Here is a 14785-nt window from a genome sequence, read left to right as displayed (position 1 = left end):
TGCCACCACATTCATGCCAATTGGCGTGACGCGGTCGTTACGAGGTTAAGATAAAATACAATAATTTCAAAATGAACCTACTTGTAATTCCTTCCACTCTGTCTTCTAAGTTCACAGGTCATGGGACTTGGCTACTACCGAAGTCTTATAAAGATGTTCAATACAGAATTAACCTCCCTGGCGGTCTATTAAGATCGCCAGGACGGCTGCGGGAGGGTTTTTTTTTAATTAAAAAAAAAACTGTTTCATGCAGCCAACTTTCAGTTGGCTGCATGAAAGCCCACTAGAGGGCGCTCCGGAGGCGTTCTTCCGATCGCCTCCGGCGACCAGAATAAACAAGGAAGGCTGCAATGAGCAGCCTTCCTTGTTTTGCTTACATCGTCGCCATAGCGACGAGCGGAGTGACGTCATGGACGTCAGCCGACGTCCTGACGTCAGCCGCCTCCGATCCAGCCCTTAGCGCTGGCCGGAACTTTTGTTCCGGCTGCGCAGGGCTCGGGCGGCTGGGGGGACCCTCTTTCGCCGCTGCTCGCGGCGGATCGCCGCAGAGCGGCGGCGATCAGGCAGCACACGCGGCTGGCAAAGTGCCGGCTGCGTGTGCTGCTATTTATTTCGCTCAAATCGGCCCAGCAGGGCCTGAGCGGCGACCTCCGGCGGTGAGGGACGTGTATAATCGTCCATACCGCTGAGGAGCAAGGAGATGTGCTACTTACAAAACTTGCCAGTAAAATCAGTAGGTGAAGTTTAAAGGACCTCTATAGCAAAAAAAAAAAGTAAGAACCATTAAAAATTTGACAGAACAGATAGGTTTTGGACTAGTCCATCTCCTCATGGGGGATTCTCAGGGTTTTCTTTGTTTTCAAAAGCATTTCCTAAATGGCAGTTAAGTCTAACTGCCGTTAGGGAGGCTGGCTGGTATCTTACTATTTTGGCAGTTAGGTTTAGCAACTGCATTCAGGAAATGCTTTTAAGAACAAAGAAAACCCAGAGATGGACTAGTCCGAAACCTGTCGGTTCTGTCAGATTTTAACTGATTACTTTTTTCGCTGGTCCTTTAATTAAATAATGTAACATTTAATTTCTCCTTTATTAAAAATGTAAGTTGTATTTTATCTAAAAGCAAATAAAATATATCTAGAATATTGCCTTTTCTGAAGCCTTATTTCAAGATAAACATAGATTTTTATTACCAACAATGACTCCAACTTCACACAGATGATCATCATACCCACAGGTCATCATTGTGCCCACCGTGTCACTGACAAGAGCCAGGACTTCCACATTGGTGCACTAAAACAAAAGAAGTAGTACAGTTAGAGTTCGGGAGAGAAGTCAGGGGCTACATTTAATGGTAACCTATATCTAGACTTTACTTCTGTGTGGATGTGCTTAGCATTTACAATCTGTCGCAGAATGTCTGTATTATCAATAACACTTGGCCAGGGCCGGATTTAGGCCAAGGCCGCATAGGCCATGGCCTAGGGCACCGCAGGAGGAAGGGCACCAAAGCAGCAGGCTAAACTGGTGCAGCATTTTCAAGCTTGCAAATACTGCAATGCAGGGAGATCAGGCAAGCGCCAGACCGCGGTACTCTGCTGCTAGCTGCCTGTGCAGCAGCCACCTTGCTCTCTGTGCACGTTTGCATTGTGGCCGGCAGCTATGGACTTGGACAGCCTTGGAGACGGAAAGGAAGAGAAAGCTTTTGCAGTGGAGACGAGCGGAGAAATGAGTGACACAGATGGCTGCTGCGGTGTGACGGCGAGCTGGCTACCTATACTGAAAGGTGGTGGGTGGGAAAAGGAGGGATTAAGGGAGTTATCTGGCTACCTATACTGGAGGGAAAGGGGATGAGTCATCTGCCTACATATACTAGAGCGAAGGGGGAGGGGTCATCTGGCTACCTATACTGGTGGGGTCATCAGGCTACGTATACTAGATGGAAGGGGGGAGCGGTCATCTCGCTACCTATACTGAAAGGGGGCGGCAGGTGACAGTGGCCTAGGGCAGTAAGGAGTACAACTCCAGCCCTGCACTTGGTGTGAAATACTGTTGGCAAAAATTTGAAAAGTCTAGTTTTTGTAATTTTTGTGTATGTTTCCGTAGTAAAAAAGCAAATGCTTCTGTAAATTGAAATGTGCCTCGTCTCAAGTAATGCTTGGGCTAAGAGACAGTGGAAAGTTGGTATCCTCCAATATTCTGACAGTAGCAGGTCATAGCCATTTTTATAGGACTGTTCAGGGTGCCCTCAAACAACATTTTTTTAAAACCTCTGTGTTTAACCCTTCCAATGCTGGTCTAGTAAAAAAAAAATGCTGGTTGCATATAATATGCTGTAAATAATGTTTTAGAGCAAAGTTGAAATGCAGGGTTATATTCCGCTTTAAGTCAAACTTTCAGACAGGAAGAGGCAGGCTTGTAGCAATATTCCCTCCTCCCATCACCCTCCAATTCCCTCCTCTTCCCCACCTCTAAAGGGGGAGTAAATAGGGCATGGAAGAGGAGGGAATACGTGGGTTTTAGGAGGGAACATCAAAAAGCCTGCCTCTTCCTGTCTGAAAACTTGACTTTAGCTGAAGGTCACATTGTTCAAGGAGTGATTACAGGGAACAGGGGGAATGAGGAAAGGAACAGACAATGTACAGAGGTATAGAGATCCAGCATCAACATACCTCTGACCATGGCCAGATTTCAGGCAAGGCCACATAGGTCATGGCCTAGGGCACCAGGAAAGCAAGGGGCGGGCTGTGGGCAGCAGGAGGCAGTAGCAGTTAGCCTGCTGAACATTCTGCTACACAGAGTTTGCACATATTGCTAGGCAGTCAGATCTGGCAGTCAGGGGATGAAATGGCACTTACAGTGATTTATGAGCTGCCTGTCACTCACTGAATGTGCCACTCGCCAAGGTGCTTACAATCGAATCCCTGCCATCATGTCACTAACTGTCCTCATAGGAGCTTATAGTTTTATCCCTGCCATCATCACTTCACTAACTGTCCTCAGAGGAGCCTACAAATTAATCCCTATCGTGTTTGGGGGAATTTTAGCATGCTGTCAGTCCGGGGGCGGCTGTTGATAGTGGGCCTTGGGCAGTAAAAAGTACAAATCCGGCCCTGCCTCTGACCTGATCTTAAGTAAGTTTGCTTTAGGTCAGGTGTCCTTTAAGGTGCGAAAAAAAAAAGAGTTAAATTATCAGAAGGAAAAAAACACAAAGAAGGATATTATTAAACGGTTATGTACAATATCTGCTGATAGCAAGCAATGCAGACTGCCTTGAGGGGCATAACTTAAGGAGTCCCCCCAGTCTTCACCAGAGTACCCTGCAAAGGATGATGGACTGGTATGTATAGTAGTTACAGGAGCCTAAATGGAGGGGCGGGACTTTCAAGAAGACAAAACAGTTTAGGTAGCAAAGGCATGCGCATAAAAGAACTATTTAATTAAAGATGACACGCCATATGTCATAAAGGCATACAAAGAACAATTAGGAATGATACTTTCTTATACAATTCAATGGTTCAGACCATGTGCAAAAAAAGGGGTGCTATTTTGCCGCAGTGACAATCCAGTAAGCTACAAAATGTGTTTTGTTACAGTGCCAATTAATCAGCAGACTGCTATGCTACTTATGCAGCCAGACTTATATTAGGTACATACCAGGGCTGTGAAACCAGTACAAAAATCATCTGATTCCAACTATGACTCAGTTTATGAAACCACCGACTCAAACTCCGACCCAACGTACCCAGAATTGCTCCGACTCTGCGACTCAGAAACTCTGGCACATTGATACATCATAATTTCTCTTTCAGTTTCTCAGGACAGGGAAAAGAAACTTCACCCCCCACGGGGCCACCTGTGGCTTCTGGGTCCCTCTGTGGCTGCATCCCTTGCAGAGATCTATTATTACACCCCTGGTTGTGATTCATCAATGTTCACATTTAGGCCTTTCTATGTACAGGTTACTTTTTGGGATGTTGGTGATTTATTATTTTATTAAAAATCAACTTAGTTGGCACCACACGGGCCTTGAAATTAAATAAGTTACACATACACATACATACATGAACAGCAATACAACACACAACAAGAAATACACCCTCTTATGGAGCATTTCAAGTATACAGCATGGTATTGCACTGCAGATATTTTAGGTACCTTGGGTAGGCTAAGAATAGTGACATCTGAGTTCTGATAATTTTTGGCTGCAGAAGAGGTTTGAATCTGACATGCATCTTTGTCTGAGACCAGTTCCATGCAGGGAGATGGTTTTTTTTTTCCCCTGAGGGAATTTTTTTTTTTTGGGGGGGTACTTTCAATCTTAGTATTGTTATGCTACGTTGCCTTGAGGTGGAGGTGTTTTTTTCTGGTGCTCGGGGTGACTTTCTATATAACTGGCTTGAGTAGTTGTGTGTCTCCAAATGCAGTTTTTGTTGTACCGTGCTGCTCATGGAACAAATAAAATGGTTTTTTTTTTAAAAAGCGTACAAGCATGTGCACACCAACAGCCAGTCGCTTGCCAGCAAGCAACATTACATGCTTGTCTGGGAGCATTAGAGTCCACAGAGGCAGGCACCACCTTTTATTGAATGATATTTTAATGATTTTTGATTAAAGAGCTATTTTTACTACAGCTGTTGCCTGCCTCTGTGGACTGCTGACTGGCCACTTGGTACTGTGGCTCTAGGCATTGGCACACCAAAGGACCTTTGTTCATGTGTGCTCCCTCCTTTGATCTTGACTGAGAGCAGACAGCATGGGGTGAGTTTGACCTGATGATTTAATGTACAGGGTGGGCCATTTATATGGATACACCTTAATAAAATGGGAATGGTTGGTGATATTAACTTCCTGTTTGTGGTCAGACCACTTTAAATCAATGTCCAGTTTAGATATGTGTTTGGGGACAAAAGACATATTGCTCCTAGTTTAAGAAGTAAAATAAATAAATAAAATAAAAAAATGGGATTTCCAATCACTCTCCTATGCTGTGTAAACTGCGTTTTCTGGGCCCTGCATGTAATCAAATATGGAGAATGGGTCCGTGGTGGCTGGAGGATCAAACGATACACTTTGCATGTAATGAGGTATTATTGCGATGAAAACTTGGGATCTACGGATTTGGGTATCTGTTGGGTTGCGGGCAAGGCAGTGTTACGAGGTGCATTTCCTGCCTCTATGGCCATTATTAGGCAGAATGACAGAGCTTCGCTTGACTTATCAGAATCTAAGGTTACTGAAAGTAAAATACACCTAATGACGAATCCAAGCCAAGAGTCATATGGGGAATGGGCTAAGGCTAGACGTGCTCATGAGCTAAAGCTTATCCAGCGTACTAAACGGAAAGCATTCATCTTTGAACAAAAGGAATTTGAATTTGGCAACAAGTGCAGTAAAATTCGAGCTTATTTGTTGTGTTCTAACGACGCTTCCACTGCCATACCTAGGATTTTATCTCGGTCTAGTAGGGAATGTACAACATCTATTGAAATTGCCCAGGCCTTCTACGAATTTCACTCTGATTTATATACTAGTCGATTAGGCCCATGTCAAGACTCTGCCAGATCCTTTTTAGAAAGTTTAGAGCTGCCATGTTTGGATGAACAAGTGAGGTTGGCTCTGGATGCGCCCATCTCGGTTCAGGAGATTGACTCCGCAATATCCTCTTTCAAAAAAGGCAAAACACCAGGGCCTGGTGGGCTTCCCATCGAATGTTACCTTAAAAGTAAATGCCTATCTAGTTCTTTACTGGACAAAGTTTTTGCTCACTCCTTTGAGAGGGGAGCACTGCCAGAGTAAATGTACGAAACCCTGATAATCCTATAACCTAAACCAAATAAAAACCTAGAATTGTGTGAGTCATATAGGCCTATTTCATTGATAAATTCTGACACCAAAATCCTCGCAAAAGTTTTGGCAAACAAGTTGGTTACACACATTACAACACTGGTGCATGGGGATCAGACGGGCTTCATGCCTGGTAGGTCATCTAAATTAAATGTTAGGAGGCTTCTCACAAACATTCAATATCCCCATTCAAATGCAGGTACCCGGGTCATCTTATCCCTAGACACACACAAGGCTTTTGATTCGGTAGAGTGGTCATTTCTATTAGCAGTAACAATAACAATAACAATAATATTTATATAGCGCTTTTCTCCCTGGGGACTCAAAGCGCTGCGACCCTGCATTATGCAGTCTCAAAGGCTCGGAAAAGAGGTGAGTTTTTAGCCTTTTTTTAAAGCTGTCCAGAGAAGTAGCCTCTCGTACTGATTGTGGAAGTGAGTTCCATAGAGTAGGGGCTGCGTAGGAAAAGGCCTGAGCACCAAATGTTAAGTGTATCCTGGGAATAACCAGCTTCATCTTGTTGGCAGAGCGGAGGGTGCGTGAAGGGGCATAAAGTTCCAATAGATCCGCTATGTATTTGGGTCCCATGTGGTGTAGAGCCTTGAATGTCAGCAGGCAGATCTTAAAATTGATTCTCCATTTTACTGGCAACCAGTGAAGAGTTTGCAGTACTGGGGTGATGTGTGAGCTGCGGGGGGCATTGGCTAGGAGTCTGGCTGCAGCATTCTGTACTAGCTGTAAGGGGCGCAGAGCCTTATCTGTAGATCCGATGAACAGGGCGTTGCAGTAGTCTAGGCGGGAGGATACAAATGCATGAACCAGGGCAGGTAGGTCTTCAGCTGGGATAAGGTGTTTGATTTTCGCTATATTTCTTAGATGGAAGAAGGAAGACTTGACAGCTGATACCTGCTGTCTGAGTTTTAGATTTCCATCCAGGATCACCCCAAGGTTTTGCACAGAGTCTTTATACTGTACAGTATCTCCCCCAATTGCTAGTTTGAGGTGGTGAGCGTTTTGAACTTTATCCATCATGTGTGGACCACCTACCATCAACACCTCTGTTTTGTCAGAGTTCAGCCTCAGCCAGCTGGTGTTCATCCAATTTTGTAAATCCACTAGACACGCATTTATGGATGCTGATGGGTCTTGGGTGCCAGGCTTGAAGGACAGATACAGTTGTGTGTCATCTGCATAACAATGGTATCCTAGGCCATAGTTCTGGATTATTTTGCCCAGTGGGAGCATGTAGGCTGCAAAGAGTAATGGTGATAGTACAGAACCCTGTGGAACTCCATAGGCAAGTGGCACTGGATTAGAGTAGTGTGTGCCCCAGAGCAGACATACTTGCTGTGTCCTGCCAGATAGGAAGGTCTGAAACCATCTAAGAACAGTACCCCTTAGGCCACAGTAATTCTTCAGTCGCTGGATAAGAATTTCATGATCCACAGTATCAAATGCTGCTGACAAGTCAAGAAGAATCAGAACTGAGCAATCACCCTTGTCCCTTGCAGTAAGTAGATCATTCATTACTCGGACTAATGCTGTTTCAGTGCTGTGCCTTTTCCTGAATCCTGACTGAAAAGTATCAATGATGTTATCTGTAAGCCTGGCTTCTAGCTGGTTGGCGACTGCTTTCTCGATAACTTTTGATAGGAATGGTAAGTTCGCCACAGGTCTGTAGTTGGTTACAGAATCAGGATCTAGTGATGGTTTCTTCAGGAGGGGTTTTATGATTGCTTTCTTTAGTTCTTCTGGGAAAAGACCACTTTGCAAGGAGCACTGAGTGATTTTGTGAAGTGCTGGCCTGATCAGCTCTGGGCACTGCATTAAGGATCCAGTTGGGCCAGGATCCAGGTCGCAGGTAGTGGGGCGGAGACTTTGAATGAGAATTCCAAAATCGTCTACACTCAGAGTGTCAAAGACTTGCCATGGTGGTACGGTAGTAGGCATATGCAACGTCCAGTGGTCAATTGATGTAGTTGGTGTAATGCTGGCACGGATGGTAGACACCTTGTTTGTGAAGAAGGCAGAGAATTCTTCACACCTTTCCCTGGAGTATGTGGTTGGGGCTTTTAGGCAGGAAGGATTGCAGAGTGATTCCACTGTGTGGAAGAGTTGAGCAGCTCTGTTGTTGGCTGTAGATATTTTGTGCGAGATAAAGTCTGATTTTTTCTTGGTTATTGCTTGTTGGTATTGTCTGAGGTGTAAGTACGGTCTAAGATGGGTTTTGGGGATCATATTAAAAAGTGGTTTCAAATCCTATATGCTAATCCTAGGGCCCGAATTCGTGTTATTCATGTATATTTGTTCCCCATTATTTGTTTGTACTATGTACAGCGCTACGGAAGATGTTGGCGCTATATAAATAAAATAATAATAATAATAATAAGAAGAAGAAGAATAATAATGTTTCAGACTCATTTGTTATCCAGAGAGGAACAAGGCAGGGCTGTCTTCTCTCTCCCTTATTGTTCTCCCTGGCCATGGAACCACTGGCAGAACTTATCAGGTCTTCTCATATTCTTCACGAGTTAAAAGTTAGATGTATGGAGGAACACATCTCATTATACGCTGATGACATTTTACTTTACCTAGCTGATCCGGGCCCATCCTTGAAAGAGGTGTTCAAAATTTATGAAGCTTTCAGTAGGGTCTCTTTAAAGGTGAATTCGACTAAAAGTCTGCTTTGTTCCCTCTGGATGATGACGCTAGGCACCTTATTCATCCATCCTCAAAATTAGAAATCGTAGAGTCATTTAAATACCTTGGGGTTACTATCACAAGAGATAATAGAGACTATGGCCTCAATTCACTAAGCAGTTTAGACTAGTCTACAGATGGTTTTTAGTTTACTGATGGTTTGGCCAGTTGCATCAAAGGGGAATTCACTATTATCAAATGTTTTAGATGTGTTTTTAGACCTGGGCTAAACCATTTGGTAATTAGGTCGGTAAAGCAGGGGAAATAATCAAAAGATGCAATTCACAAACAAATAGCTATGACTGACATCCTTCTCCTCTGATGAGCTCTCTTCTGCATACAAATAAACTCCTGCATAATTAATTCAAAAGGTTCCATCCTCACATCTAAAATGCCTCACAGAATTACTTTACCAACAGAAATTAGCAGGTCTAATCTCTGTCAGAAAAAGTGGGCGTGGTTACTCCTTGTTTTGCCATTGTGAGTTGTGTAATTACTGAATGTTAGACCAGGTCTAAAAACAGGTCTAAAACATTACACCAAACCATCAGTAGACTGAAAACCATCTGTAGACTAGTCCAAACTGCTTAGTGAATTGAGGCCTATATGTCTAAAAACCTTACACCCTTATTAGATGGATTGGAGACACGTTTAAAACTATGGAGTAAGCTCCCAATCAACGTAGTGGGCAAGGTCACAGCTATTAAAATGATCTTTGCTCCTAAACTTCTATATCTGTTATAAATGGCCCCCGGCCTTATCCCTAGAAGTTTTTTTAGGCTTATAGACTCTCTGATATCTGGTTTTATTTGGGGGGGGGGGGGGGGGGTGTCTCAACCAAGACTGGCCCTTAAAACTTTAAAACTGCCCATTGCATTTGGTGGTCTTGCTTTACCAGATTTGTATCTTTATTATCTGCCATCACAACTTACCTATGTTTATAGATGGATGGCATCAGATAGATCAGATATTTCTCTAAACCTAGAAGCAGATATAGCGTCCTTGTTTGAAGCGTTGTGCAATGTCGTATACAGGGGCAAGACTCCTTATAAGGAGGGCTCGTCCTTAATTAATTCTTCTATGAGGATATATCAGAAAGCATCCAAATTGTTTCCACAGCCAATTGATTCTGTACCTCCTAGTGTTCCTCTATGGTCCAGGGGCGTAACAATAGGCCCTGCAGTGCCTGCGCCCGCGGGGGGCCCGGCCCCCCCCTGGGGCCTGCTCGGGGCTGTTTTTTGGGGGCTGGAGGGGTGGCAGCATGAGGGGAAAGCCTTGCCCACAGTCGGCGGGGAGAGGGGAAGTTCCCCCCTCTCCCTCACCTCGGGGCTCTCCCCTCTGCGCCCCCCTCCAGCTAGTGAATGTGTGTGGGCAGCAGCGGCGGCGGGATACATACCTTCTTCCTTGCGTTCCATCGCCGCCTTCTCGCTCTAGCGGCTGACGTCACTTCCGGAAGCGGAAGTGACGTCAGCCGCTAGAGCGAAAGGCGGCGATGGAACGCAAGGAAGAAGGTATGTATCCCGCCGCCGCTGCTGCCCGCTGCCCACACACATTCACTAGCTGGAGGGGGCGCAGAGGGGAGAGCCCCGAGGTGAGGGAGAGGGGGGAACTTCCCCTCTCCCCGCCGACTGTGGGCAAGGCTTTCCCCTCATGCTGCCACCCCTCCAGCCCCCAAAAAACGGCCACGAGCGGGCCCCGGGGGGGGGGGGGGGGGCCGCTCTGAAATTCTGCAGGGGGATTTTCAGGTGTCTGCTGCCCACATTACGATTTTCAGGTGTCTGCTGCCCACATTACGATTTTCAGGTGTCTGCTGCCCACATTACGATTTTCAGGTGCCTGCTGCCCACATTACGATTTTCAGGTGTCTGCTGCCCACATTATGATTTTCTGGTGTCTGCTGCCCACATTGCGATTTTCTGGTGTCTGCTGCCCACATTACGATTTTCTGGTGTCTGCTGCCCACATTGCGGTTTCAGGTGTCTGCTGCCCACATTACGATTTTCTGGTCACTGCTGCCCACATTGCGATTTTCAGGTGTCTGCTGCCCACATTACGATTTTCAGGTGTCTGCTGCCCACATTACGATTTTCAGGTGTCTGCTGCCCACATTACGATTTTCAGGTGTCTGCTGCCCACATTACGATTTTCAGGTGTCTGCTGCCCACATTACGATTTTCAGGTGTCTGCTGCCCACATTGTGATTTTCAGGTGTCTGCAGCCCACATTACGATTTTCAGGTGTCTGCTGCCCACATTGCGATTTTCAGGTGTCTGCTGCCCACATTGCGATTTTCTGGTGCCTGCTGCCCACATTGCGATTTTCTGGTCACTGCTGCCCACATTGCGATTTTCTGGTGACTGCTGCCCACATTAGGATTTTCTGGTGTTTGCTGCCCACATTACGATTTTCTGGTCACTGCTGCCCACATTGCGATTTTCTGGTGTCTGCTGCCCACATTACGATTTTCAGGTGTCTGCTGCCCACATTACGATTTTCAGGTGTCTGCTGCCCACATTACGATTTTCAGGTGTCTGCTGCCCACATTACGATTTTCAGGTGTCTGCTGCCCACATTGCGATTTTCTGGTGTCTGCTGCCCACATTACGATTTTCTGGTGTATGCTGCCCACATTAGGATTTTCTGGTGACTGCTGCCCACATTGCGATTTTCTGGTGACTGTTGCCCACATTGCGATTTTCTGGTGACTGCTGCCCACATTGCGATTTTCTGGTGACTGCTGCCCACATAAGGATTTTCTGGTGACTGCTGCCCACATTAGGATTTTCTGGTGTGTGCTGCCCACATTATGATATTCTGGTGACTGACTGCTGCCCACATTAGGATTTTCTGGTGACTGCTGCCCACATTACGATTTTCTGGTGACTGCTGCCCACATTAGGATTTTCTGGTGACTGATGCCCACATTGCGATTTTCAGGTGACTGCTGCCCACATGGCGATTTTCTGGTGACTGCTGCCCACATGGCGATTTTCTGGTGACTGCTGCCCACATTGCGATTTTCTGGTGAACTCTGCCCACATTACGATTTTCTGGTGAACTCTGCCCACATTACGATTTTCTGTCCCACATTACGATATTCTGGTGAACGCTGCCCACATTACGATTGTCTGGTGAATGCTGTCCACGTTACAATTTTCTGGTGACTGCTGCTCACGTTACGATTTTCTGGTGACTGGTGCCCACATTACGATTTTCTGGTGAACTCTGCCCACATTATGATTTTCTGGTGAACTCTGCCCACATTATGATTTTCTGGTGAACGCTGCCCACATTACGATTGTCTGGTGAATGCTGTCCACGTTACAATTTTCTGGTGACTGCTGCCCACATGGCGATTTTCTGGTGACTGCTGCCCACATGGCGATTTTCTGGTGACTGCTGCCCACATTGCGATTTTCTGGTGAACTCTGCCCACGTTACGATTTTCTGTCCCACATTACGATATTCTGGTGAACGCTGCCCACATTACGATTGTCTGGTGAATGCTGTCCACGTTACAATTTTCTGGTGACTGCTGCTCACGTTACGATTTTCTGGTGACTGGTGCCCACATTACGATTTTCTGGTGAACTCTGCCCACATTATGATTTTCTGGTGAACTCTGCCCACATTATGATTTTCTGGTGAACGCTGCCCACATTACGATTGTCTGGTGAATGCTGTCCACGTTACAATTTTCTGGTGACTGGTGCCCACATCACGATTTTCTGGTGAACTCTGCCCACATTATGATTTTCTAAAGGCCCACATTACGATTTTCTGGTGAACTCTGCCCACATTACGATTTTCTGGCCCACATTACGATTGTCTGGTAAAATGCTGCCCACTTTACAATTAATTTACAGTGAAACGCTGCCCCATTACGATTATTTGGCACCTATGGGGGGGGGGCCCATCCAAATATTCGCAGGGGGGCCCAGTGATTTCTAGTTACGCCCCTGGTCGAATCCCTGTTTGCCGGAGCTTTTAAAGATGGAGGATGCTCGGTTTTGGGTGGATCACGGGATTAAATATGTGAACCACATCTTTGTTGATGGTAATTTCTGTTTCAATATATTTATTAAAGTTTTGTCAAGAAAAAAGTTTTAATAAGCAAGATTGCAATTTCAATGCAATTCATCAAACAGAGAGATACAGAGGGTAATTACAAAAAAACAAGAATAATTTCAGTAAGGGTTCGGGTAGTTTTGCCTTAGGCTTCACACTCATTATTACGTAGTGGCAGCAGACGAACCCAGAAATAAGTACCACTAATATCTCAGGATTCCTAGTGGCTCTTGTTGGGCCAGAGCTTAGTTTATATGCGTGAAGAAGTAAGGTTAGCCCATAAATAAAGAAGAAGTTAAAGGGATAGAAAAGGAACGAAAAAAAAAAGAAAAAAAGGAGAAAGAGAAAAAGTCTGATCATCCATTGGGGTCAGCAGTCAGTCCTCAGCAGTTATCTGTTCAGGGCAGGCCAATAAACAATCTCCAGGGATCCCATATTTTAAAAAACGGTTTGACCTTATCTTCAAGTTGGCTAGCCATCTGTTCTTGAATCAAAAGTTGATGGTAATTTCAAGAGTTTTGCACATCTCCGTGAGGAATGTGGAATACCTAGACACTCATTATTTAGGTATTTTCAACTAAGAGACGCAGTCAGAGTTCAATGGGGCCTTACATGTATCCACATTAAACCATCTGAGCTGGAGTTGTTGATCTTGAATAAGGACAAAACCAAGGAACTCTCTACATTCTACGCTATCTTACTACAAAAAGTAGGATTTAGTTTAGATGACGAAAGCAAGCTAAAATGGCAAAGGTGTTCCTTAGAAATAGAACCCTCAGACTGGACGGATTTTGAATCTTCATTTATGTCTACTGTTATTAGTGCCAACGGCAAACTTATTCAAATAAAATGGTTTCACCAGGTATATTATACTCCTGTTAGAATGGCTAAAATGGGCAAGGGTGTAGGCCCTGAATGTTTTAAATGCGGATGTCTTGAGACTGATTTGTACCACTGCGCTTGGGATTGTCCTTCTATACAGGGCTCGAGTCCTGCGTGAACGCGGGGGGGGCGGCGTCCAACACTTTTTTTGGACAGTGGACGCCGTCCCCCCTAGCACCCTGGAGGGGAGCAGCGCAGCAGAGAGGAGCATTGTGCGCAGCGTGGGGAAGGGCGGCCGTTCCCCCCCCCCCCCCTCACTTCACTGATGCCGCTGCCAGTCACCGCCGCCGCATTCTTTATGGAGGGGAGAGCCACGGAGAGGAGCCCCAAAGTGAGGGGGGGGGGAAATGTCCGCCCTTCCCCACGCTGCGCACAATGCTCCTCTCTGCTGCGCTGCTCCCCTCCAGCTGGGGGGACACCTATACACCTGGCTACATATACTGGGCACATATACACCTGGCTACATATACTGGGCACATATACACCTGGCTACATATACTGGGCACATATACCCCTGGCTACATATACACTTGGCTACATATACTGGGCACATATACCCCTGGCTACATATACTGGGCACATATACCCCTGGCTACATATACTGGGCACATATACCCCTGGCTACATATACTGGGCACACCTATACACCTGGCTACATATACTGGGCACATATACCCCTGGCTACATATACTGGGCACATATACCCCTGGCTACATATACTGGGCACATATACCCCTGGCTACATATACTGGGCACATATACCCCTGGCTACATATACTGGGCACATATACACCTGGCTACATATACTGGGCACATATACACCTGGCTACATATACTGGGGCCACTATACACCTGGCTACATATACTGGGCACATATACACCTGGCTACATATACTGGGGGCACCTATACACCTGGCTACATATACTGGGGACACCTATACACCTGGCTACATATACTGGGCACATATACACCTGGCTACATATACTGGGCACATATACACCTGGCTACATATACTGGGGACACCTATACACCTGGCTATACTGGGGGCACCTATACACCTGGCTATACTGGGTACACCTGAACACCTGGTTACATATACTGGGGACACCTGTCTATACTGGGCACACCTATAGACCTGGCTACCTATTCTGGGGACATCTATACACTTGGCTACATATACTGGGCACATATACCCCTGGCTACATATACACCTGGCTACAATATTCTGGGAATATCTATACACCAGACCACCTATTCTAAGGACATCTATACACCTGGCTACCTATTCTG

At 45.7% G+C, this 14785-nt stretch overlaps 1 protein-coding gene across 2 annotated transcripts in view; it reads right to left on the bottom strand.

The window, feature by feature from the left end:
• The window catches only part of LOC137536357 (hexokinase HKDC1-like), a 108325-nt gene that overhangs the window by 66901 nt on the left and 26639 nt on the right, over nucleotides 1-14785 (bottom strand). For both annotated transcript variants that reach the window (XM_068258538.1, XM_068258539.1), the window contains exon 6: nucleotides 1191-1290. In XM_068258538.1, coding sequence (XP_068114639.1) covers nucleotides 1191-1290 — 100 coding nt within the window. The remainder of the gene's footprint in view (nucleotides 1-1190; nucleotides 1291-14785) is intronic.

Source organism: Hyperolius riggenbachi, chromosome 10 (genome assembly GCF_040937935.1).
Source record: "Hyperolius riggenbachi isolate aHypRig1 chromosome 10, aHypRig1.pri, whole genome shotgun sequence".
Taxonomy (NCBI): domain Eukaryota; kingdom Metazoa; phylum Chordata; class Amphibia; order Anura; family Hyperoliidae; genus Hyperolius; species Hyperolius riggenbachi.
Note: the sequence above shows the minus strand (reverse complement) of the source record. Positions and strands in the feature narration are given on the sequence as shown.